General features: G+C 41.9%; 1 protein-coding gene across 1 annotated transcript in view; it reads left to right on the top strand.

Annotated features, from left to right (window-relative positions):
• The first annotated feature begins 202 nt into the window (after nucleotides 1-202).
• amt (aminomethyltransferase) overlaps nucleotides 203-27,874 on the top strand; it is a 42,955-nt gene continuing 15,283 nt past the window's right edge. Inside the window, exons 1-6 of the mRNA XM_072582701.1 lie at nucleotides 203-313; nucleotides 12,427-12,594; nucleotides 16,536-16,616; nucleotides 23,969-24,100; nucleotides 24,854-24,932; nucleotides 26,655-26,800. Of these exons, the coding sequence (XP_072438802.1) occupies nucleotides 203-313; nucleotides 12,427-12,594; nucleotides 16,536-16,616; nucleotides 23,969-24,100; nucleotides 24,854-24,932; nucleotides 26,655-26,800 (717 nt within the window). The remainder of the gene's footprint in view (nucleotides 314-12,426; nucleotides 12,595-16,535; nucleotides 16,617-23,968; nucleotides 24,101-24,853; nucleotides 24,933-26,654; nucleotides 26,801-27,874) is intronic.

Raw genomic sequence — 27,874 nt, 5'->3', positions numbered from 1 at the left:
AGAAATATTTAAACAAATGAAGGCAGAACTTCAAAAGTGCTAACTTTCCAACTAACTTCAGTCCAATTAAGTGGTGATCCCAGTGCACTATGGGGGTTGTAGTTCCAAGCTGTAGATTGATTCATGGGAGGCGACAGTGACAGACTACAATTCCCAGACTGTAACAGCGTTGGTAGGATTAGCGCAGGCGCATTGTGTAGGAATGGGATCGGAGATGCTGGTGGCTGGAGCTCGATTCGGAGCCCGGCTCCGTCTGCAGCCTGCGGCCATTAGACGGTTACATCGCAACTACAGTCAGGACAGTGGCGGCACGGTAATTCATGGGCACCGGGTTACGGGGGAGGTACATCACTGGTGGGGAGGGGGAATCTAATGGTGTTCACAGATTATAGGTAAGTCAGTGTCACAGTACCTGCAGATGGGTATTCACATTGAGATGGGTTATTACAGTACCTGTTAATGGGTATTCACATTGAGATGGTTATTACAGTACCTGTTAATGGGTATTCACATTGAGATGGATTATTACAGTACCTGCAGATGGGTATTCACATTGAGATGGGTTATTACAGTACCTGTTAATGGGTATTCACATTGAGATGGGTTATTACAGTACCTGTTAATGGGTATTCACATTGAGATGGGTTATTACAGTACCTGTTAATGGGTATTCACATTGAGATGGATTATTACAGTACCTGCAGATGGGTATTCACATTGAGATGGGTTATTACAGTACCTGTTAATGGGTATTCACATTGAGATGGGTTATTACAGTACCTGTTAATGGGTATTCACATTGAGATGGATTATTACAGTACCTGCAGATGGGTATTCACATTGAGATGGGTTATTACAGTACCTGTTAATGGGTATTCACATTGAGATGGTTATTACAGTACCTGCAGATGGGTATTCACATTGAGATGGGTTATTACAGTACCTGTTAATGGGTATTCACATTGAGATGGTTATTACAGTACCTGCAGATGGGTATTCACATTGAGATGGTTATTACAGTACCTGCAGATGGGTATTCACATTGAGATGGGTTATTACAGTACCTGTGGATGGGTATTCACATTGAGATGGATTATTACAGTACCTGTTAATGGGTATTCACATTGAGATGGATTATTACAGTACCTGTTAATGGGTATTCACATTGAGATGGTTATTACAGTACCTGTTAATGGGTATTCACATTGAGATGGATTATTACAGTACCTGTTAATGGGTATTCACATTGAGATGGGTTATTACAGTACCTGTTAATGGGTATTCACATTGAGATGGGTTATTACAGTACCTGTTAATGGGTATTCACATTGAGATGGTTATTACAGTACCTGTTAATGGGTATTCACATTGAGATGGATTATTACAGTACCTGCAGATGGGTATTCACATTGAGATGGGTTATTACAGTACCTGTTAATGGGTATTCACATTGAGATGGTTATTACAGTACCTGTGGATGGGTATTCACATTGAGATGGGTTATTACAGTACCTGTTAATGGGTATTCACATTGAGATGGTTATTACAGTACCTGTTAATGGGTATTCACATTGAGATGGATTATTACAGTACCTGTTAATGGGTATTCACATTGAGATGGATTATTACAGTACCTGTTAATGGGTATTCACATTGAGATGGTTATTACAGTACCTGTTAATGGGTATTCACATTGAGATGGGATATTACAGTACCTGTTAATGGGTATTCACATTGAGATGGATTATTACAGTACCTGCAGATGGGTATTCACATTGAGATGGGTTATTACAGTACCTGTTAATGGGTATTCACATTGAGATGGGTTATTACAGTACCTGTTAATGGGTATTCACATTGAGATGGATTATTACAGTACCTGCAGATGGGTATTCACATTGAGATGGGTTATTACAGTACCTGTTAATGGGTATTCACATTGAGATGGTTATTACAGTACCTGCAGATGGGTATTCACATTGAGATGGGTTATTACAGTACCTGTTAATGGGTATTCACATTGAGATGGTTATTACAGTACCTGCAGATGGGTATTCACATTGAGATGGTTATTACAGTACCTGCAGATGGGTATTCACATTGAGATGGGTTATTACAGTACCTGTGGATGGGTATTCACATTGAGATGGATTATTACAGTACCTGTTAATGGGTATTCACATTGAGATGGATTATTACAGTACCTGTTAATGGGTATTCACATTGAGATGGTTATTACAGTACCTGTTAATGGGTATTCACATTGAGATGGATTATTACAGTACCTGTTAATGGGTATTCACATTGAGATGGGTTATTACAGTACCTGTTAATGGGTATTCACATTGAGATGGGTTATTACAGTACCTGTTAATGGGTATTCACATTGAGATGGTTATTACAGTACCTGTTAATGGGTATTCACATTGAGATGGATTATTACAGTACCTGCAGATGGGTATTCACATTGAGATGGGTTATTACAGTACCTGTTAATGGGTATTCACATTGAGATGGTTATTACAGTACCTGTGGATGGGTATTCACATTGAGATGGGTTATTACAGTACCTGTTAATGGGTATTCACATTGAGATGGTTATTACAGTACCTGTTAATGGGTATTCACATTGAGATGGATTATTACAGTACCTGTTAATGGGTATTCACATTGAGATGGATTATTACAGTACCTGTTAATGGGTATTCACATTGAGATGGTTATTACAGTACCTGTTAATGGGTATTCACATTGAGATGGGATATTACAGTACCTGTTAATGGGTATTCACATTGAGATGGGGTATTACAGTACCTGTTAATGGGTATTCACATTGAGATGGGATATTACAGTACCTGTTAATGGGTATTCACATTGAGATGGGGTATTACAGTACCTGTTAATGGGTATTCACATTGAGATGGGATATTACAGTACCTGTTAATGGGTATTCACATTGAGATGGGGTATTACAGTACCTGTTAATGGGTATTCACATTGAGATGGGTTATTACAGTACCTGCAGATGGGTATTCACATTGAGATGGGTTATTACAGTACCTGTTAATGGGTATTCACATTGAGATGGATTATTACAGTACCTGCAGATGGGTATTCACATTGAGATGGGTTATTACAGTACCTGTTAATGGGTATTCACATTGAGATGGGATATTACAGTACCTGCGGATGGGTATTCACATTGAGATGGGTTATTACAGTACCTGTTAATGGGTATTCACATTGAGATGGGATATTACAGTACCTGTTAATGGGTATTCACATTGAGATGGGATATTACAGTACCTGTTAATGGGTATTCACATTGAGATGGGTTATTACAGTACCTGTTAATGGGTATTCACATTGAGATGGGATATTACAGTACCTGTTAATGGGTATTCACATTGAGATGGTTATGACAGTACCTGTGGATGGGTATTCACATTGAGATGGGTTATTACTGTACCTGCAGATGGGTATTCACATCGAGATGGTTATTACAGTACCTGTTAATGGGTATTCACATTGAGATGGTTATTACAGTACCTGCAGATGGGTATTCACATTGAGATGGTTATTACAGTACCTGTTAATGGGTATTCACATTGAGATGGTTATTACAGTACCTGCAGATGGGTATTCACATTGAGATGGTTATTACAGTACCTGTTAATGGGTATTCACATTGAGATGGATTATTACAGTACCTGCAGATGGGTATTCACATTGAGATGGGTTATTACAGTACCTGCAGATGGGTATTCACATTGAGATGGTTATTACAGTACCTGTTAATGGGTATTCACATTGAGATGGGTTATTACAGTACCTGTGGATGGGTATTCACATTGAGATGGGTTATTACTGTGCCTGCAGATGGGTATTCACATCGAGATGGTTATTACAGTACCTGTTAATGGGTATTCACATTGAGATGGTTATTACAGTACCTGCAGATGGGTATTCACATTGAGATGGTTATTACAGTACCTGTTAATGGGTATTCACATTGAGATGGTTATTACAGTACCTGCAGATGGGTATTCACATTGAGATGGTTATTACAGTACCTGTTAATGGGTATTCACATTGAGATGGATTATTACAGTACCTGCAGATGGGTATTCACATTGAGATGGGTTATTACAGTACCTGCAGATGGGTATTCACATTGAGATGGTTATTACAGTACCTGTTAATGGGTATTCACATTGAGATGGGTTATTACAGTACCTGTGGATGGGTATTCACATTGAGATGGGTTATTACAGTGCCTGTTAATGGGTATTCACATTGAGATGGGTTATTACAGTACCTGTTAATGGGTATTCACATTGAGATGGGTTATTACAGTACCTGTGGATGGGTATTCACATTGAGATGGGTTATTACAGTACCTGTTAATGGGTATTCACATTGAGATGGGTTATTACAGTACCTGCTGATGGGTATTCACATTGAGATGGGTTATTACAGTACCTGTTAATGGGTATTCACATTGAGATGGGTTATGACAGTACCTGTGGATGGGTATTCACATTGAGATGGGTTATTACAGTACCTGTTAATGGGTATTCACATTGAGATGGGGTATTACAGTACCTGTTAATGGGTATTCACATTGAGATGGGGTATTACAGTACCTGTTAATGGGTATTCACATTGAGGTGGTTATTACAGTACCTGTTAATGGGTATTCACATTGAGATGGGATATTACAGTACCTGTGGATGTGTATTCACATTGAGATGGGTTATTACAGTACCTGTTAATGGGTATTCACATTGAGATGGGATATTACAGTACCTGTGGATGGGTATTCACATTGAGATAGGATATTACAGTACCTGTGGATGGGTATTCAGTTTGATACCGGTTATTACTGTGCCTGTTAATAGGTATTCACATTGAGACTAGTTATTACAGTACCTGCTGATGGGTATTCACATTGAGATGGGGTATTACAGTACTTGTTAATAGGTATTCACATTGAGATGGTTATTACAGTACCTGCTGATGGGTATTCACATTGAGATGGGTTATTACAGTACCAGTTAATGGGTATTCACATTGAGATGGGTTATTATGTTACCTGCTGATGGGTATTCACATTGAGACTGGTTATTAGAGTACCTGCAGATGGCTATTCACATTGAGACGGGTTATTACAGTACCTGTGGATGGGTATTCAGATTGATACCGGTTATTATAGTACCAGTTAATGGGTATTCACATTGAGATGGGTTATTACAGTACCTGTGGATGGGTATTCAGATTGATACCGGTTATTATAGTACCAGTTAATGGGTATTCACATTGAGATGGTTATTACAGTACCTGTTAATGGGTATTCACATTGAGATGGGTTATTACTGTACCTGCAGATGTGTATTCACATTGAGACTGGTTATTACAGTGAATACCCATTAAGATGGTTATTACAGTACCTGTTAATAGGTATTCACATTGAGATGGGTTATTATGTTACCTGCTGATGGGTATTCATATTGAGATGGGTTATTACTGTACCTGCTGATGGGTATTCACATTGAGACGGGTTATTACAGTACCTGTAAATGGGTATTCAGATTGATACCGGTTATTACAGTGCCTGTAATAGGTATTCACATTGTGACTAGTTATTACAGTACCTGTTATTCAGATTGAGATAGGTTATTATAGTACCTGCTGATGGGTATTCACATTGAGACGGGTTATTACAGTACCTGTGGATGGGTATTCAGATTGATACCGGTTATTATAGTACCAGTTAATGGGTATTCACATTGAGATGGGTTATTACAGTACCTGTGGATGGGTATTCAGATTGATACCGGTTATTATAGTACCAGTTAATGGGTATTCACATTGAGATGGGTTATTACAGTACCTGTGGATGGGTATTCAGATTGATACCGGTTATTATAGTACCAGTTAATGGGTATTCACATTGAGATGGGTTATTACAGTACCTGTAAATGGGTATTCAGATTGATACCGGTTATTACAGTGCCTGTAATAGGTATTCACATTGTGACTAGTTATTACAGTACCTGTTATTCAGATTGAGATAGGTTATTATAGTACCTGCTGATGGGTATTCACATTGAGACTGGTTATTAGAGTACCTGCAGATGGGTATTCACATTGAGACGGGTTATTACAGTACCTGTGGATGGGTATTCAGATTGATACCGGTTATTATAGTACCAGTTAATGGGTATTCACATTGAGATGGGTTATTACAGTACCTGTGGATGGGTATTCAGATTGATACCGGTTATTATAGTACCAGTTAATGGGTATTCACATTGAGATGGGTTATTACTGTACCTGCAGATGTGTATTCACATTGAGACTGGTTATTACAGTGAATACCCATTAAGATGGTTATTACAGTACCTGTTAATAGGTATTCACATTGAGATGGGTTATTATGTTACCTGCTGATGGGTATTCATATTGAGATGGGTTATTCAGATTGAGACAGGTGATTTCAGTGTCTGATGTGTACTCTGAGATTTAGGTATAGTGGTACTTGATTAAGTGCATTCCAGATCCCGCTGAGGAGAGTATTTAATTACCTGCCTCTAGCTGGTGTTTGAAATATGGCTAGACGATAAGTCTGGCTTTGCTTAATTGTGTATATTCCCAGAACTGGAAATGGCGAAGCACAGTATTAATTTTTTTTAATTTGAGTTGGTTTGCTGAGATTTTTTCAATTTTGAACTAATCATTGAAATCACTACATCATTTTTTTTTATCTTGTAGCATAAAATGATTACAAAGCTGCACATGCTAACTGATTCCAGCTTCAATCACTCTATGTGGGAACAAGCCTGAAATCAGGAAGACTAACACTCCTTTTAGTGCTCTTAACTGCCTGGTGATTTGTGCTTGGAAATTTATTGTATGAATTGCATTTGAACACTCGCTTTTGGCTTTACTATGATGATCCCTCCTGTATAAAAAGTGGAAGATAAGGAATGTTTGGATGAGTTAATAGGAGGTGGGTTGTGATTGGTGGTGGAGGGTGGTGGTGGTGGGAGAGCTTGTATCCACTAACAAATCTGAGTTGTAGTAATATTTGAATATAAAGGTGATTCTACTCTAAATGTTAATCTGTTTGAACTTTGATTTATTACAGCTGAACTCATTGATTTGATAGCTTTGTGAAATGCTAGCTTTGCATTATTCACATCATAAGCTAATCAAGGTCAAGTGTTTCTATCCAGGATTGTTTGCTACTTAAATAATATTGCTGTTAGAAAAATAAAATACTAGGTGTGTGAGATTGCCACAATATAGTTATTGAAGCGTGAAAGTGCTAGCAGAATCATTATCTTGCCATTCCCAACTTGAGTAATAGATCACAACAGTTACGTTTGTACTTAGACAGGCTGAACATCATACGGACATTGTATATGTGTTTACAATGATCGTGGGAGAAGTTGACCATGATGTCGGATTCTGTTTCATTGAATTCCAGACCCTGAATATTTCCACATCCTATTCTCCATTTCTCTGGACCTCAACTTTATATGTGCAGTCATTGCTGCTGGTGACTAAGGATCAGCTTTGGACATGTCCATTTAATGCATGGTCTAATTAATCTTTAAAGCTGTGTGTTTGTAATTTCTTACATTGGAACCTGTTTAGTTTTCAAAAAAAAACAAACTTCCCAGAAAGTTATGTAGGTAGAGTACCTCATTTCCAGATACCTGATAACCTGCAATATCCAGAAAAACAGACTTCTTTTCATAGGTGGCCACGCAGTGAAGAAACTCACTAATTCGTTCTGGGAGTTACGGCTTCAGCGTGTTGGAATGCCAAGCAATTATCAGCTTTGTTTGTCTGGCGTTTCCTGTGCTCCATAGGACTTGTGAACCTTGACCCCCACTTAACCCAGCTTGAAAACGTTTGTGGAGCTGTTGCATTAGATGTTTTTTGCACTGAATTAAGGGATCCCTTCCCCTCCCCCCCCCCACCAAAAAAAACCAAAGAAGTTTGTGCCCAAGTTTTGAGGTACTGGAGTTGCTGAGAGATTTCACGTTTGCCCATCCTTATATTGTTAAAGTTTTAGTTGAAAATTTATCATCTTGTACTTTTGGAACAGGGAATCCTGAAATTCTCCACATTTATTTTGCTGACTTACAGCAGCCAGTTTGTGTACCGGGCAGGTATTAGCATAACGGTAATGACACTGAAATACTCATTCAGAGACTCGTACTAATGTTCTGAGGACATGGGTTCAAATCCCACAAATTTAATGAATAAATATGGACCATAAAATAGCTCAGATTGATGTAAAAACCCTAGCAATGTCCTTTAGAGAAAGAAATCTGCTGTCTTTACTCAGGTGGGCTTATGTGACTTGCGGTGTGCAGCAATATTGTTGATTCTTAACTACTCTCTGAGGCAAAGCCATTTAATTCAAGGGCAGTTAGGGATGGACCATGAACACTGGCACTGCCAACAATGCCTCAATCCCATGAAGGAATAAAGGGGGAGAAATACCTTTCTCCCTAACAATGCTTATGGGTCATACGGTGATCTATATGAGGACATTGTTTGACTGGATACAATGGTGACATGGTTACGTCATGAGAATTTGAATTTCGTTTTTAAAAATTCTGGAACTGTAAGGCTCATATAATTCGAAATGGTAATCAGATCATCCTCACTGGTATTTCAGGGAAAGATAACTGCTAGCTGACCAGTGTGTGTTCCAGACCCACACTTACACGGCTGAGTCTTATCACCTCAAGTTCCTTCCTAAGGCAGCTTGAAATGATTGATGCTGAACTGGTAACAGTGCTAACTTGAGTACTGGGTATGTTTTAAGCTAGGAGTTTGCATATTCTCCCCGTGCCTGCGTGGGTTTCCTCCAGGTGCTCTGGTTTCCTCCCATAGTCCAAAGATGTGCAGTTAGATGAATTAAGCATGATAAATTGTTCGTAATGTCCGGGGATGTGCAGGCTAGGCAGATTGTTCAAGGGAATTGCAGGGTTACAGGGATAAAGGGTGGTGGGTCTGGGTGGGTTGCTGTTTGGAGGGATGGTAGAAACTTGATGAGCTGAAAGGCCTGTTTCCACATTGTTTGCCATTCATAGAATCCCTACAATGTGGTTAGATTGATCACCCATATTAAACTACTAAACAATCTAATCATAACACCTTCCCATCAGGCGTGTTGAACTAAACTGATACAGCCTCAGTATTTGACAATCTCGTTTGCAGAATAGGTGTGTTCCCTCTACTGCAATCTCAAAAGTCAAGACCCGCGAGTGACGCAATTTTGTCGGCGATATTGCCTGGCAAATGAAGCTGAGGGGCAAGAAAGCATTTTGAAACATAAATCTTATATCAAATTTGGGTCAGTTGTGTGCCAAGTTTCAAATGAATATCATAGTTTTCTTGTGTTCATGTCAGAATTTTATGAGCGCCTACAGGTTGTACTCGGATAATGCACGTTCCAACTGCGGGATTTGCTTATAACATCGCTGAGGAATTAAGGAACCGTATTTTCAAGAACACTTACCTCTGTTCACAGTAGCAACCCAGAATGTTCCTTATCCTCAAGTGCAGCTTCACCTCCTGTTAAAAATCATTTATAGAATCAGCTTGCACTCTCTTTTCCTATTCCTATTTCCTATTCAAGGTCCTGACAACCCTGAGTGAAATATTTCTCCTCGTCTCCCTGAGTTGCAAAGAAGAGTTATATTGGACCCAAACCATTAACTCGTTTCTCACTGCCACAGATCATGACCAGTGTCAGGATGGACACCTCAGCACCACACTCTACTGCAAATCCACAGACAACCTCACAATGCTACACTTCTCCTGCTTCCACCCAAAACATATTAAAACAGTAATCCCCTATGGACAAGCCCTACGCGTACACCGGATCTGCTCAGATGAGGAGGAACTTGACGGACACCTGGAAGTACTCAGAGATGCCCTCATAAGAATGGGGTACAATGCCCATCAACCACCAGTTCCGACGTGCCACAGCAAGGAACTGTAATGACTTCCTCAGGAGACAGACACGTGCTGCAACCACAGGGTACACTTCGTTGTTCAGTACTTCCCAGGAGCTGAGAAACTACACCATGTCCTTCGTGACCTGCAACACATCAATGAGGATGAGCACCTCGCCAAGACCTTCCCCACACCTCCACTGCTTGCCTTAAACAACCGCCAAACCTCAAACGGATCATTGTTCATAGCAAGCACCCAGCTTTCAGGACAACTCCATACAACCCTGTCATGGTAGGCACTGCAAGACGTGGCAGACTGTGGACATGGATACCACCATTACATGTGGGGACATCTCCCACCATGTACGTGGCAGGTACTCATGTGACTCAGCCAACGTTGTCTATCTTATACATTGCAGGCAAAGATGCCATGAGGTATGGTACATTGGGGAAACTGAGCAAAGGCTATGGTAACGGATGAATGGGCACCACACAATAATCAACAGACAGGAGTGTTCCCTCCCAGTTGGGGAACACTTCAGCGGTCCAGGACATTCGATCTCGGACCTTCGGGCGACCATCCTCCAAGGTGGACTTTGGGACAGGCAGCAGCGAAAAGTGGCCGAGCAGAGGCTGATAGCTAAGTTCAGTACCCATAAGGAGGGCCTCAACTGGGACCTTGGGTTCGTATCACACTACAGGTGACCACCATTGCACTATACACACTCACAGACACTCCTACACACACACACACACACACACACTCACTCCTATACATACGGACATACACATACACAGACACGCTCACACACCCTTACAGACACACCCACTCCCACACTCTCAAATGCATCCTCTCAGAGACTTAGACTACTCTACACTCACGCACACACATATACACACTCTCTCACAGACACTCACAACCCCCCCCATCCCAGACACACACACACTCCCACACTCTCACATGCATCCCCTCACAGACTTAAGACACTCTACACTCACATACGCACACATATACACTCTCACACTCACAATCCCCCAACCCAGACAGACAGACACACACACACACACACGCGCGCGCGCCAAGACCCACATGCACACATGGGGTGAATTTGTACTTGCAGAGTTACATTGTACTTTGCTCAAAAACTGCATGAATTCATGTAAAACTCTGTTATCTCACTTTTTAGATTAGAATCAATCTAAACATCATGGCACAGACAGCGAACACATATTGTTTAGCTAACACCAATTGTTACAGTTAACCTGAGAGTGCAACTTTTAAAAAAACGTTTTGTGATTTACACATGAAAGAAGTGAAACTATCATGGTATTCGAACAGATGAAAGACTCAACAGACAATCCAGGTATTTTTCAACGTATAATTTCAGTTACATCACACTGTAAACTTTTACTCTAAATTCTGTGCCTTACAATTGTGTCCTCCGCAACCACCTGATGAAGGAGTGGCACTCCGAAAGCTAGTGCTTCCAATTCAACCTGTTGGACTATAACCTGGTGTCGTGTGATTTTTTACTTTGTACACCCCAGTCCAACACCTGCCTCTCCATATCATGACAGATCCTGCCACCTGTCAGACCTACTGAGTTTCTCCAGAACTTCCTGTTTTTAATGTCTTTTCACTGAACATTTATTTTGCTCTTGATATTGGTTTTCTGTACCTTCCCTGCTATTGACGTTAGACATATAAACAAAATGCTGGAAGTGTTCATCAGATTAGGCACCATGTGGGGAGACAGAAACAAAGCCAAAGTTTCAACTTGATAACATTTGTCACGTATATTACCTCATAGTGTTCCTTAGTTGAGCCAAGGATGATATTACAAAAGGTGAAACAAACTGGAGGCGGGGGGCAGGAATATTATTAAGTTTTACTTTTGTCTCCCCATCCCCAAATTATTAAAAAGTGGACTGATGTATTCCTCTTTTGGAATAGCTAAGGAGGAGAGGAAGATCAGCCCAGCTTGGGAGTCTTGTGCTTTGTAAATGGAGTCAGTCTTTAGAATAAGTAGTTTAACCTGACAACATGGCTTGATCTACCTCCATGGATATATCCCTAAGTTGTAATGTCCCTATGAATTCTCTCTGTCATGACGTTTGGTTGCCAGGGCTTGCTCCTGCTTTGTAGAGACTGCTAACTTAGACAGCTTGGTCCATGTTTTGAGTTTGCTGCATCTCTGTCTCTCCTTATCTAAAAGAGATTTTTATCTGACTCTCAAGTCATTTGAATCAACCTTTTAGTTATATATTATTGGGTAATAATACAGACCTTTGAGTCTCAATAGCTTAGGACTGCTATACATCGTCATGTCATTAATGTTTACACCCTTATCGCACTAAATTAAGTGTAACTTATATTTAGCTCTTAAGAATTTCAACATATTTTGGAGCTTACTTGAGGGAATCTATTGTGTTTTCTATTCAGGAATCGCTAAAGAAGACGGCACTATATGAATTCCATCGGAATAATGGAGCTCGGATGGTGGAATTTGCGGGTTGGAGTATGCCTGTGCAGTACAAGGAAAGTCACATCAGCTCACACTTGCACACTCGCCAGCACTGCTCATTATTTGATGTATCCCATATGTTGCAGGTAAGACCAGAGTCTGGAGATTGTACCCCAAGGAGCTTAACCATGCCTTTGTGGCACTGACCAGGTCAGCCTTTTCTAACCTGGGTTTTACCAACGGAACCTAGCTCTTGGTCGAACTCAGACACATGAAAGATATAAGATGTTGTAGACCTCTTAGTCAATGAGCTACAGAACAATGGATTGGTTTTTAGCACAGTCTGATTTATGGTGGCTAATCCATAAATTTGCCTTTCTCTATCATGTACCTTGTGTGACTATGAAAAGAACCGCTTAGATGCTGTGGTGGGAATGAAAACCTGATTGAAACAATTTAAACAATTTGGGAGAATTTACAGAGTCTGTTGTGGGCATCATTAATAATTTCTCTAAGCATTCTGCTATTCTTTTGGCTAATGGGAGGTTTGTATTTAAAACTTTTAGGTAGTACCTGTTTCCTTAGGCATTCGTGCAGGAAGTACAGCTGTTCGCGGCTAGCACTGTGTCGGATAGCATTCTTTTCCCATTTTCGGTCCATTTTCAGCGTATTATGCCATTAGGTCTTAGCAAGTTTTGAAGCTCAGGTTGAGGTTCTGGATGTAGGTTTGCTCACTGAGCTGGGAGGTTCATTTCCAGATGTTTCGTTATCCTACTAGGTAACATCTTCAGTGGACCTCCAGCGAAGCAGGGTACATGATTCCTGCTTTCTATTTATATAATTCCATTCCTTTGGGTTGGTGATGTCATTTCCTGTGGTAATGTCATTTCCTGTTCTTTTTCTCAGAGGCTGGTAGATGATATAATATACTATGATATAATATAAACAGAAAGCAGGAATCATGTACCCTGCTTCGCTTGAGGCCCACTGAAGATGTTACCTAGTAGGGTGATGAAACATCTGGAAATGAACCTCCCAGCTCAGTGAGCAAACCTACATCCAGAATTTGGGAAAAAATGGGAATGGATTTGGGAAGGAACAATACAGTCTCGGATTTTAGAAAGGAAAGGGAGGTTGGAGATGATTTATTAATTTGCATCTGTGGCGGCATGTGACTTTTTTTTGAGGAGAGGGATGATGACAGCAGATTTAAAGAGAAAGGTCAAACATCTGAAGTGTGTTGGCTGACTTGAGATCAGGAGAGGAAATTTGATCGTCAGCAGTTTAATGGGAAAATTATATTTTGGGAACTGAAGATCTGGAAAAGCAGAGAGAAAAGAAATCCTAGGAAAGTATCAACAAGACTAAATAACAATAAGACAAAATGTAAGGCTCTTTTTTGCGATATGTGTTACGTTCAAGAAAAATAGGAAGCTAGGCAAAGGAGGAGGGGTAGCACTGTTAATCAAGAATAATATTTGTGCAAAGGTTAGAGGTGAACTTGTTTCAGGGAATTAGGATGTAAAATCAGTTTGGATGGAGATGAAGAATAGTAATGAAAAGAACTCACGAGTGACAGTTGTCCACAGGCTTCCTAAGAAGAACCACAATGTGGGACCAAGTATACAAGAAGAGATGTACCTACTAGAGAAGGAGCAAAATTTGATCTACCCTTGGGAAATAAGGCAGGGCAAGTGACTGAGGTGTCAGTAGGGGAGCACTTGGAGCCAGTGATCATAATTCTATTAGTTTTAAAATAGTTATGGAAAAGGATAGACCTGATCTAAACGGTAAAGTTCTAAATTGGAGGCAGGGTAATTTTGATGGTATTGGGCAAGAACTTTCAAAAGTTGATTGGGGATGGATGTTCGCAGATGAAAGGACGGCTGGAAAGTGGGAAGCCTTCAGAAATGAGATAACGAGGTTCCAGAGACAGTATGTTCCTGAAAACAAAAAAATACTGGAAATCACAGTGGGTTAGGCAGTATGCATGGGGAGAGAACAAATTGTAGGGGGAGGATTGATGGGGGAGAGAGGGTATTCATCGAGCAGATTAAGTCATTGAGATGTGAGAATAGCAGAACAGAGTCCCACTGGAATGAGGGTAGGGGAGAGAGAGGACATGGTGACACCGTTTCTCCCCTAGCACTCCACCTCCCCCCAATTATTGCATAAATACTGCCTTCTCCACACTTCATGTCAGCTCCAATGAAGAGTCATCTAGACTCAAAATGTTAGCTTGCTATCACTCCATGGATGCTGCCTGACCCACTGTGATTTCCAGCATTTTTTTGTTTTTAGTATAGATTCGAACATTTGCAGTAATTTTCACAGACAGTATGTTCCTGTCAGTGTGAAGGGCAAGGCTGTTAAGTATAGTGAATGTTGGATGACAAAAGAAGTTGAGGTTCTGGTCAAGGAAACGAAGGAAACAAAAGTCGGGTATAGACAGCATGGATCAAGTCAATCCTTAGAGTTTAAGGGCAATAGAAGTATACTTAAGAGGGAAATCAGGAGGGCAAAAAGGGGTTATGAGAGAGCTTTTGCAAATAGGGTTGAGGAAAATCCAAAGCGTTTCCACAAATACATTAAGGACAAAGGGATAACGAGGGAAAGAACAGGGCCCGTTAAAGATTAACAAGGCCATCTACATGTGGAACTGCAGGAGATGGGGAAGACATTAAATGAGTATTTTGCATCAGTGTTTCCTGTGTGGAATGATATGGAAGCAAGAGAACTTGGAGAAGTAAATAGCGATATCTTGAAAAGTGTCCATATTACAGAGGAGATGGTGACTGTCTTAAATCGCATAAAAGTTGTTAAATTCCCAGGACCGGATTGGGTGCACCCAGAATTCTGTGGGAAGCTAGTGAGGTGATTGCTGACCTCCTTACTGAGATATTTGTATCATCAATAGCCTTGGGGGAGGTTGACTAACACAGTGCCATTATTTAAGAAAGGTGGTAAGGAAAAGCCAGGGAACTATAGACCGGTGAGCCTAATATCAGTGGTGGGTGGGTTGTTGGGACAGAATTCTGAGGGACAGGATTTACATGTATTTGGAAAGGTAAGGAGTGATTAGAGATAGTCAAGATGGCATTGTGTGTGGGAAATCATGTCTCACAAACTTGATTGAGTTTTTTTGAAGAAGTGACAAAAAGGATTGATGAGGACAATGTGGTGGATGTGATCTATATGGACTTCAGTAAGGCGTTCGTCAGGGTTCCACATGGTAGATTGGTTAACAAAATTAAATCACATGGAATACAAAGAGAACTAGCCACTTGGATACAAAATTGGCCCAAAGGTAGGAGACAGAGAGTGGCGGTGGGGGGTTGCTTTTCAGACCAGAGGCTTGTGATCAGTGGTGTCCCGCAAGGATTGGTGCTGGGTCCACTGCTTTTCATCATTTATATCAATGATGTGATGTGAACATAGGAGGTATAGTTAGTAAATGTGCAGATGACACTAAAGTTGGAGGTATAGTGGACAGCAAAAAAGGTTACCTTGAAGTACAACGGGACCTTGACCTTGGCCAATGGGCTGAGGAGTGCAGATGGAGTTTATCTAGATAAATGTGAGGTGCTACATTTTGGCAGGGCAAATCAGGGCAGGACTTATACAGTTAATGGTAAGATCCTGGGAATAAATAGGGATGGTCATGAGGCCAAACTTGGGTGAGATTAAAAAGAAAGGGAATCAATGATTAAGGATAGAGTTAAATGGATAAATTTAAATTGATAAAATACTCTGTGGAACAGAATGTTTGGCACGAGGGTCAAATGTTGTTTGGAGGGCAGCAAACCAAGGGCCGAAAAGTAGAAATCTGAGGCTGGATGAATCATCTGGAGTTTTGCATGGGGTCAAACCTGCATCATTATGTAGGTAATTAAATAAATGCTCACACTATGTCATGGACTTTACAAACTCAGTTTGTGCTTCAGTCCTAGTGAATGAGCAGAACATGCAGGTGGTTCTCCACTTTCTCATCCACAAACCCGTCTGGCTGCAAGAACATCATTTTTATTTTATCTCTGGCATAGCTGAGAGTCAACAGTGACTACACAGAGTGTCTGCTTTGTTTCAGAGCAAGGTGATGGGGAAGGATCGAGTGAAATTCATGGAGAGTTTGATCGTTGGGGACATTGCTGAGCTGAAAGATAACCAGGTGAGAATCAAATTCTCTCATCAAAAAGCATACACTCTAATTCTTGTGGTCTGCTGCTCTGTTTCAGACTAGTGGGAAAAGAAAGTAACTTGCCTTTAAGCAGTGCCTTGTTCATCCTCAGGCCGTGCAGCCAGGGGAGTACTTGTGAAGCTCAACACACAAATCGATTTGCGCATGGCATGATCCCACAGACAGCACAAGAGATCAATTTTGAATCATTTGTTTCATTAATCTTGGTTGCTACTTAAATATTGGCCAGTACGCTGGAGGGGAACTCTCCTGTTGTTCTTCAAATAGTGCATCCACTGAGAGGAGAGAGAACAATGGATCAATGGAAAGACAATATCTCCAACCATGCAGCCCCCTCCCAGTACTGGAACGCTGGCCCAGAATTTGCCCTTAAACCCCTCAAGTGGGACTTGAATGCACAACCTTTTGAATCTGAAGGAAAAGTTCTACCATCTGAGCCATGGCTGAGCACCTGTAGTAAAGTGCCTGGCATTGCCTGAAGCCTTACAGACCAGAATTTGTGCTTGACTCCTGGTCTTTGTTGCCTGTAAGTGGGTTTTGTGGTTAACATAAGCTTTGTGGGGTAGAGTGGAGAATCATTGTTATCTAGTTTTGTGCTCCTGATTACTAATCGGTAACCCCTGCCACAGAGTTTAGTGGTTAGCTGTGATGCTAACATTTAGCCTACAGCTTTCCGCTGTTGAAGTCGAATGTGTGAGAGCTTGACTGGGTAGTTCAAGTCCAGTAATCAAAATAGAAGGGAAAAGGTTGGCGCTATGATAGGGTTAGGTTTAATGTAATTAATGTCTTTGGCTTGAGTATCTCCTGGTGTCTACATCCATAATTAACTGAAAAGTAAATGAATTCATGAAACAATATTAAACATAACTATTTGAATGTCCAGGTACTATAAAGGTACTGACATAGATGGGAACTTCCACTCCTTCATTTTGCCCAGTTTTTATTCTTTTGCAGGGTAATTGTGGTAAGTAAACACAGCATTTCAGCATCTAATCATCCTCCAGAAGGTGGCAGTAAGACACATTCTTGAACCACTGCAGATATCTGGTTTGACTTTTTGGTCATGATTTGATGTAAGTGATGAGTGGCTCACTAAGCCCTTTCAGAAGGGAGTGTAGAATCAGCAGAGTGCTGTGTGTCTGTAATACCTTGCTGATCTGTTTCACTGGCCTAACCTATACCTTTGATTTAAAGGTAAATATTCTAAATGTGAAATGAGATGATGCAAGTATTTAGAACCTTGACTGAAATATTAATGGATCAGTAGCATTAGTTTGAAATTGTTGAAGATAAAAATTAATACATTTACAGTGAATAGAGATTTTGCTAAGATACAGTAACAGGCAGAGGTGATGGCCTCAAGGTATTATTGCTGGATGGTTAACCCAGAGACCCCGATTAACATTCTGGGGACCTGGATTCAAATTCCACCAGGGCAGACAGTGGAATTTGAATTCAACAAATATCTCGAATTAAGGGTCTAATGACTGTTATAAATCCATTGCTAATTGTTGGAAAAACCCATCTGGTTCACTGTTGTCCTTTTAAGAAAGGAAATCTGTCATTCTCACTTGGTCTGGCCTATATGTTGTGATTGCAGACCCACAGCAATGTGGTTGAATCTCGACTGCCCTCTGGGCAATTAGGGATGGGCAGTAAATGCTGCACAGCCAGGAACGCCCTCAGCCCAGGAATGAGTAAAGAAGAAAAACTGAAAAACTACAATATGTTGTTGCAGTATGCTACTGTGGGTCAATGAGTCAAAATTTATTGTTCCTTTGTAGTAGAATGACAATATTAAGCAATCTCATGTCAAAATGAAATGACTTGACTGTAATGGCTGAAATGAGAAATATTTTGGCACCCCCCAAAGTTTGATCACAGGATTAAAATGTGCAGTTTCCTATACATATTGCTGGCAATTTAATATAGTTTGTATATAGAATAGTTTTTCAGTATTTTCCCTCATTTTGATAACTCATTTTGATAAGTTTGACTATTCCAATGCACTTCTTGGTTGGTCTCCCACATTTTACCCTCTGTAAACTTTAGATCATACAAAACACTGCGGAGTACAGGAGTTGGGAGGTCATGTTGCGGCTGTACAGGACATTGGTTAGGCCACTGTTGGAATATTGCGTGCAATTCTGGTCTCCTTCCTATCAGAAAGATGTTGTGAAACTTGAAAGGATTCAGAAAAGATTTACAAGGATGTTGCCAGGGTTGGAGGATTTGAGCTACAGGGAGAGACTGAACAGGCTGGGGTTGTTTTCCTTGGAGCGTAGGAGGCTGAGGGGTGACCTTACACAGGTTTACAAAATTATGAGGGGCATGGATAGGATAAATAGACAAAGTCTTTTCCCTGGGATTGGGGAGTCCAGAACTAGAGGGCATAGGTTTAGGGTGAGAGGGGAAAGATATAAAAGAGACCTAAGGGGCAACTTTTTCACGCAGAGGGTGGTACGTGTATGAATTGAGCTGCCAAAGGGTGTGGTGGAGGCTGGTACAATTGCAACATTTAAGAGGCATTTGGATGGGTATATGAATAGGAAGGGTTTGGAGGGATATGGGCTGGGTACTGGCAGGTGGTACTAGATTGGGTTTGGATATCTGGTCGGCGTGGACAGGTTGGACCAAAGGGTCTGTTTCCATGCTGTACATCTCTATGACTCTATAACTAGTTGGTCATAACAGATAAGGATGGCAAATACCCTTCTCTTAATGACATTATTGAACAAAATGCTTTTTTATGACAATTAATGACTGAGGCCAATCCATATTTATTCATTTATTGAACTTAAATTCCACCTTTTTTTTCTTATGACTACTTAGGTCTACTTAGTGAAAACAGAAAGCTAAGACCAGAAAGGCATATTAGGCAACCAGGAAAGAGGCCTCTGTATTTATAACAAATCAAAAATGGGCCGTAAATTCCATTTCATCTCCTGCTAAAAACTTTGTTCATCTTCCTTCAGTCATTTGACTTTCTTAAAGCAGCAGGTAAACCACAGCCTTCATTTACTTGAGCATTTCTTGGTGTCTACATCCATAATTAACTGAAAAGTAAATGAATTCAATAGACAATAGTTGCAGGAGTAGGCCATTTTGCCCTTCGAGCCTGCACCACCATTCAATATGATCATGGCTGATCATCCTTAATCAGTATCCTGTTCCTGCCTTATCTCCATAACCCTTGATTCCACAATCCTTGAGAGCTCTATCCAACTCTTTCTTAAACGAATCCAGAGACTGGGCCTCCACTGCCCTCTGGGGCAGAGCATTCCACACAGCCACCACTCTCTGGGTGAAGAAGTTTCTCCTCATCTCTGTCCTAAATGGTCTACCCCGTATTTTTAAGCTGTATCCTCTGGTTCGGCATTCGCCCATCAGCGGAAACATGTTTCCTGCCTCCAGAGTGTCCAATCCTTTAATAATCTTATATGTCTCAATCAGATCCCCTCTCAGTCTACTAAACTCAAGGGTATACAAGTCCAGTCGCTCCAGTCTTTCAGTGTAAGGTAATCCCGCCATTCCAGGAATTGATCTTGTGAACCTACGCTGCACTCTCTCAATAGCCAGAATGTCTTTCCTCAAATTTGGAGACCAGAACCGCACACAGTACTCCAGGTGTGGTCTCACCAGGGCCCTGTACAGCTGCAGAAGAACCTCTTTGCTTCTATACTCAATCCCTCTTGTTATGAAGGCCAGCATGCTATTAGCCTTCTTCACTACCTGCTGTATCTACATGCTTACCTTCATTGACTGATGTACAAGAACACCCAGATCTCTCTGTACTGCCCCTTTACCTAAATTGATTCTATTTAGGTAGTAATCTGCCTTCCTGTTCTTGCCACCAAAGTGGATAACCATACATTTATCCACTTTAAACTGCATCTGCCATGCATCTGACCACTCACCTAACCTGTCCAGGTCACCCTGTAATCTCCTAACATCCTCCTCACATTTCACCCTGCCACCCAGCTTAGTATCATCAGCAAATTTGCTAATGTTATTATTAATACCACCTTCTATATCATTAATATATATTGTAAAAAGCTGCGGTCCCAGCACTGATCCCTGCGGTATCCCACTGGTCACTGCCTGCCATTCCGAAATGGAGCCGTTTATCACTACTCTTTGTTTCCTGTTAGCCAACAACTTTCAATCCAAGTCAGTACTTTGCCCCCAATACCACGCACCCTAATTTTGCTCACTAACCTCCTATGTGGGACTTTATCAAAAGCTTTCTGAAAGTCCAAGTACACTACATCTACTGGATCTCCCTTGTCCATCTTCAGAGTTGCATCCTCAAAAAGTTCCAGAAGATTAGTCAAGCATGATTTCCCCTTCATAAATCCATGCTGACTCTAACCTATCCTGTTACTACTATCCAGATGTTGGATTAGTGGTGCTGGAAGAGCACAGCAGTTCAGGAAGCATCCAAGGAGCAGCAAAATCGACGATTCGGGCAAAAGCCCGTCATCAGCCAAAATGTTGATTTCGCTGCTCCTTGGATGCTGCCTGAACTGCTGCGCTCTTCCAGCACCACTAATCCAGAATCTGGTTTCCAGTATCTGCAGTCATTGTTTTTACCTTGTTGTTTTTACCTCGTTGTTTTTACCTTGTTGTTTTTACCTACTATCCAGATGTGTTGTAATTTCATCCTTTATAATAGACTCCAGCATCTTTCCCACCATTGAGGTCAGACTAACTGGTCTATAATTTCCTGCTTTCTCTCTCCCACCTTTCTTAAAAAATGGTACAACATTAGCCACCCTCCAATCCACAGGAACTGATCCCGAATCTATTGAACTCTGGAAAATAATCACCAACGCATCCACGATTTCTCAAGCCACCTCCTTCAGTACCCTGGAATGTAGACCATCAGGCCCCGGGGACTTATCAACCTTCAGCCCTAACAGTCTCTCCAACACCAATTCCTGGCAAATATAAATTCCCTTAAGTTCAGGTCCTTCAGCCACTGTTACCTCAGGGAGATTGCTTGTGTCTTCCCCAGTGAACACAAATCTGAAGTACCAATTCAACTCTTCTGCCATTTCTTTGATCCCCGTAATATAATCCCCTGTTTCTGTCTTCAAGGGCCCAATTTTAGTCTTAACCATTTTTTTGCCTTTCACATACCTAAAAAAGCTTTTACTCTCCTCCTTTATATTTTTGGCCAGTTTACCTTCGTACCTCATTTTTTCTCTGCGTATTTCCTTCTTCGTAATCCTCTGTTGTTCTTTAAAAGCTTCCCAGTCCTCAGTTTTCTCACTCATCTTTGCTATGTTATACTTTTTCTCTTTTAACTTTATATGTTTCTTAACTTCCCTCATCAGCCACAGCCACCCATGCCTCCTCCTAGAATCTTTCTTCCTTTTTGGAATGAACTGATCCTGCATCTTCTGCATTCTGCACAGAAATATCTGCCACTGTTCCTCCACTGTCATCCCTGCTAAGGTATTGCACCATTGAACTTTGGCCAGCTCTTCCCTCATAGCTCCATAGTTCCCTTTATTCAACAGAAGTATTGTCACTTCCGATTGTACCCTCTCCCAGTAACTATTTCAATGTCCTGGTACTCTTAAAAGTAGAAATTGTCAATCTAGAAATTGTCCCAACAGTTACGTATCTGGTACCATGGTGGGATTTTAATCCATTTCCCAAAAGCATTAGGCTGGACCTCTGGCCTACTCATCCAGAGGCATTGTTATGTTATCATCTCCCCAGTTGTCTGCTTTCACAGACCTAAGTTGGCTAGCTGATGGTGTTATGAATATGTTTTTGTATTTATGGACTGAAAAATTACAAGATATAGGACTGTTAAATGACTGAAGAAAGATGAACAAAGTTTTTAGCAGGAGATGAAATGGAATTCACGGCCCATGTTTGCTTTGTTATAAATACAGAGGCCTCTTTCCTGGTTGCCTTTCTGGTCTTAGTTTTTCACTGAATAGACCTAAGTAGTCATGAGGTAAAAAGGTGAAGTCTCTCACTCCTCCTTTCACTGCAAGTTCTTGGGAACCCGATTAAAGTTTCTAAAATATCAGGATTTCTCACCAGCTTATAAACCTTGAAAAGCTGAACTGTGACCACTTTCCAAAGACTCAGATCCAGTTTGGTTCCTGATGAAGGGCTTTTGCCCGAAACATCGATTTTCCTGCTCCTTGGATGCTGCCTGACCTGCTGTGCTTTTCCAGCACCACTCTAATCCAGACTCGGGTTTCCAGCATCTGCAGTCCTCGTTTTTAATCCAGTTTGATTCCAGTATAACGGAAGATCTTCGATCAGTCTATGGCTGTCAGCAATTTGATTTTATCGAAAGAAACCTGAGGACCCTGAGAACTGATCAAATTTGCTTCCAGACTTTTGGACAGCAGGGTTGTTTTCTTCTTTTGCTCCTTTTTTTAAAAAAAAATCTCTGCAAAGACTGTTGTCTTTTTGTATCGTGTAAATGTACTGTTTTGGGATTAAGGAGATACAGTCCAAATTTTGAATTATAGTATCGATGTCATGGTGTTTGCCACTTGTTCAAAGATTACATTTTGTGGTATTATAAACAGGTTATTTGAGTTCATTAAAGAAGTCTGGTGAAAGTCTCTTTTAGTCTGGATAGTTGTACGAAAGAGAAGCAAATGGCCATTTCGGTGATGGAATCGATACACGGTGTGACTGGTGGACTATTGAGGCTTCATTACCAGTGCATACCTCTCATCACAGTCGTAGTAATGACAGGCATCGAGGTAGGGTGATGCTACACTTGTCCTTGGTGGTACAGTCAACAAAGTGTGATGTCAGCCGGGGAAAGTGAACATTGAGAGACCTCAGTGTGAGCTATACTGCAATTTCCCTCACACCTGGTAATACTCACTGACTAGGTTGACAAGCCACAATCCAACTCCCAATAAATTGCATGCCAACAGGTAGAGCATTTCTGGGACATTTTCCGTAGGAATTCTAGAATGATCTTTTCTGAACGATTTTCCCGAAAGTGTACTTCAAGGATTATTTTGTGATGTTAGAGTGAAGGGGGTCATCCTGCAGCGCTGTCAATCCCGTTTCTAAAACCTCCAGGTCAGTAAATCCCATTCTGTTCATCACCCCATTCAGTATCCGGAGAAATATCTGCTCCAATTTAGGAGAAGGAAGCTGTTGGAAACTGCACCTGGAGCCCGGAATGAGTGAGTCGTTAACTGATTTGACAATAGTGCACGCGTTTCTACTCATTGGTGGCTCCAGTCTGTTCCTCTTGACCGGTTTAATTTATTGGGTGCAATTTCCATGTGTCCTTCGGTCCTAACCTTTCATTTCCTTCTGTTCAGGGTACGCTGTCACTCTTCACCAATGAAAAGGGAGGGATAAAGGATGATCTGATAGTGACTCGGACTTCAGATGGATATCTGTACATTGTATCGAATGCTGGCTGTGCTGACAAAGACTCTGCCCACATGAAGGTACATTGGCTTTGCTGTAGACATCGCAAGGACACAAGCCTGCACACATGAAGTGACTGAGTTATCATTATGGGATCTTGCTGCTGTGTTCACTGCTGAGTTGTAGGTGGCCAGAACATTCTAGATTCAGTCGTGGCTTTGCAAACTCCTGAGTCATCCTGCTTTAGGCAGTATTTCGGCCCTAATTTGGGTCAGAATGTGGCATCATTTTATTGTATTATTGAGTCGGGTTGCTATTTTTGATAGGGTGTTAAGGAAGAAACAATTCCATCGATTTGCTCTTAGAGCTATACTAAAGTTCAATCTGATTTTTGAGGATTGTGATGTACAAGTTACTGCATCAGCATTCACTAAGGAAACTTGCTGGGATTGATTGGGAACAGAGTGTGGGGCTTTCACAGGATCTGCAGATACATGCTCTTCCATCTTGCCCTGACTTTGAAAACCAAATCATCGGTTTTCCTAATTTGAAATATCTTTGAGGTATGTCTGACCTGACATTCAATTCATCTATCCATTCATCCCCCTGGGGAGGATAAAAACCTTGAGCTAATTTAGGAGAAAGGAGCTTTTGGAAACTGCACTTTAGGCACAGGGGGGTTGACACTGGCGCACACACACACACACACGAGGAGTGATTACCCCACTGGTTAGTGGGCAGGATGCTGTGGGTTTGTCACATAAGTTCTTCAATAGTTCGGACCCCTCATCATGCTCTGAAGTGTTTGCTAATCGCCTTCCTTCTGTTCCTAGGAGAGACTGGCTGAGTTCAGAGCTGCTGGTAATGATGCTGACCTGGAGTTTTTGGAGGCCGGATTGATAGCGCTACAAGGTGACCATTTCGCACTCTCATCCCTGAATAATCCTGAATTGTCAGAGTTCTACTTAAAAATTTCTGTCTTTTTGATGCTGCCTGATCCACAGATTTAATATTTATATTTTAAAATATCTCCCCTTGCGAGCGCACTCTTGCATTAGTGAGTACAGTGTTCACACTTGCACAGGCAAATGTATCCCTGTGCATGGGCACAGTCAATCACACCCCTGTGTGTAAAGTGAGAAACATCTGGGCCCACACGCTGTCATTGCCCCTTGGCTTACATCTCCCCCATCCTCAAGCATTTATCTGACCTCAACATTGGCCTTTACTCATGCTCTCCTCCCTGATACACACTCTCTGTCGCTCAGGCACCCTATGCCTCTACTATCCGCTCCCCGGGGCCCACACACTCTCCTCGCCGGGACCCCCACACTCTCCCTCCCACTCCCTGGGGCCTGCACACTCTCCCTCCTGCTCCCCGGGGCCCGCACACACACTCTCCCTCTCCCTGGGGCTCGCACACACTCCCTCACACTCCCCGGTACCCACACACACTCCCTCCCTCTCCCGGGGGCCGCACAGTCTCCCTCCCGCTCCTGGGACCAAAACAAATGCCTCCCTCTCTCTTGGGGGTCGCACAGTCTCCCTCCTGCTCCTGGGGCCCACACACTCTCCCTCCCTCTCCTGGGGGCCGCACACTCTCCATCCCTCTCCCCGGGGCCCACAGACTTTCCCTCCCACTCCTGGGGGCCGCGCATTCTCTGTCCCTCTCCCTGGGGCCCGCACACTCTCCCTCCCACACACTCGGCCTCCCAGTTGTGTGGAACTGTATCCTCTGCCCTCCTGCTCTGAAGCCCCTGTCCCCTGGATTCCCTTTCCTGACTGTCAGGTTCTCTCCATATGGGTCCTGGGCATCTGCGTCCTCTGCTTCCCTGTGGCTTTCCTGGGAACGTGCTACGTTGTAATTTGCTTGTTTTAAACTAATAAACTTTTTTCTTGTTACTCGAATGCATGCTATTTGTCCCACAACTTCCATGTGATCATCCTTCTCCACATTGCTTATTTGTATAACCAACTAGGGGAGAGAGAGATGATGACAGCTTTTACATACAGGAGATCCTCACAGATCCAGGCACCAGTTGAGGACAGTTCTTTCCTCCGTAACAGTTACAATCTGGAGCATACTATCAGCAGGACTTCCAATGCCTGCCCCAAGTCCTGGACTTGCTTCATAAACTGTTTAATCTTGAACAGACAGACACTCGCACACACAGACATGTGTACATGCATACAAAGACGCACGCACACAAAGACACAGGCTGGGGAGAAATATGTTGCTCTTTGAAATAGCGCTTTTCCACCTGAAAATGTTAGAGAGACAGTAATGTCTCACAGAGTAGGGTGCACTGGGACCATTAACCTGCTCAGGTCTGTGGAGTGGGTCTTGTATGTTCTGTCCATTGAGTCAGAGGTGAGTTTACTAACAAGTGAACCATAGCTAAACCAACTCTTTGTTTTATCCCAGCCAACCATCAACTTGGCTTCTAATTGGGAGTCTCCACGCTCAGCAACAAACAAGCATAAGGGTGTATCAGGGGTCCTAGAGTCCACCCTATCCTTTTCCGTCCTTGGTGACCTTGCTTTGATGTGATAAAACTGCAGTCCTTTTTATTTCCTTGCCTTTGGATACTGGAACCTTCTAGATAATGTGGACCTGTTGTTTATGTCGGTCAGGTCCATCTGCAGCGCAAGTACTCCAGGAGGGTGTGTCTGATGACCTTGAGAAGCTGCCGTTCATGTGGAGTGCCATGATGACTGTATTTGGGGTGCCAGGCTGCAGAGTGACTCGTTGTGGCTACACTGGAGAAGATGGAGTGGAGGTGAGTTAACTCTTCCTAATAGATACAGTAGGACTTGCTGCTTAAATGGGTTGCCTTTGTTGGTAAATTTTGTTCTCATTGAGTCATCTGGTGGCTGGAACTGAGAAATAAGCAGTTTTCACTCCTGACTTTCCCTGTATCAAAATTTGTTTCCATTTAGCACCTTTAACATAGCAGGTCAGTCAAAGCCAAACCAGAGCGGCACTATCGAGCTAAAGAAGCAGAAGTTAAAATGTATGAATAAAAACACAGAGTTAATAGGACCATAAAGAGAGGGGATTCCACAGCTTAATGTGCAGCTAGCTGAAGACACATTGACCAATCTGGGGCACAATAATTCAGGAATGCTAATGAGTTAGTTCCATTCTTATCTGTCTAATCATAGTCAGAGTCTCATTTACTTCTTATCCCACTCCCACCACATTGCTGCCCCCCCCCCAAGGATCTCTCCTTCCTCCCATTGCTCATCTACATGCTGCCCCTCAGCAACATCGTGTAAAAGATTGGAAATTAAAATTCGCCCAGACACTGTCGATCCCCTACTCAGACTCATCACTACTTTTCTCAACCCTTCCACTGTTTAAATTCTCAGACTGATATAAAGTACTCAATGCACAGGAGTGATCTCTGGTTAAATATTGGGAAGTGCCACTCCCTAGCCAACAATCCCATCCCTCTCCCTGTACCACAGTGCTCGCATCCACAACATCATGTTAGGCTGCGAGATGAACTTTCTCGTCTGCACAGTCAGCTCCACAGCCTACTCAATTCTGGCCTGCCTTCTCTTGACAAGGCCATGCTACAATTATTCATAATTTTAAACTCTTTCTAGCCGTGTTGGTAAAGTTTCACCCACTGGGAGGCTCAGCAGTATCATTTTAGATTAAAATATATGATAAAGGTGGAAGGCAGGTGATGTACTGCGACTGCAGGATGTTGGAGCATCTGGATGCCAAGCGATCCAGGGCAAATACATCTGCAGTAAGTGTCTTTGGTGCATGAACTTGAGCTCACAGTCACTGAGCTGTAGGCTGAGTTACAGATGCTGTTACACGTCAAGAAGGGTGAACATTA

The sequence above is a fragment of the Chiloscyllium punctatum genome, chromosome 12 (assembly GCF_047496795.1).
Source record: "Chiloscyllium punctatum isolate Juve2018m chromosome 12, sChiPun1.3, whole genome shotgun sequence".
NCBI classification, from domain to species: domain Eukaryota; kingdom Metazoa; phylum Chordata; class Chondrichthyes; order Orectolobiformes; family Hemiscylliidae; genus Chiloscyllium; species Chiloscyllium punctatum.
This window is presented reverse-complemented; position numbering and strand designations above follow the sequence as displayed.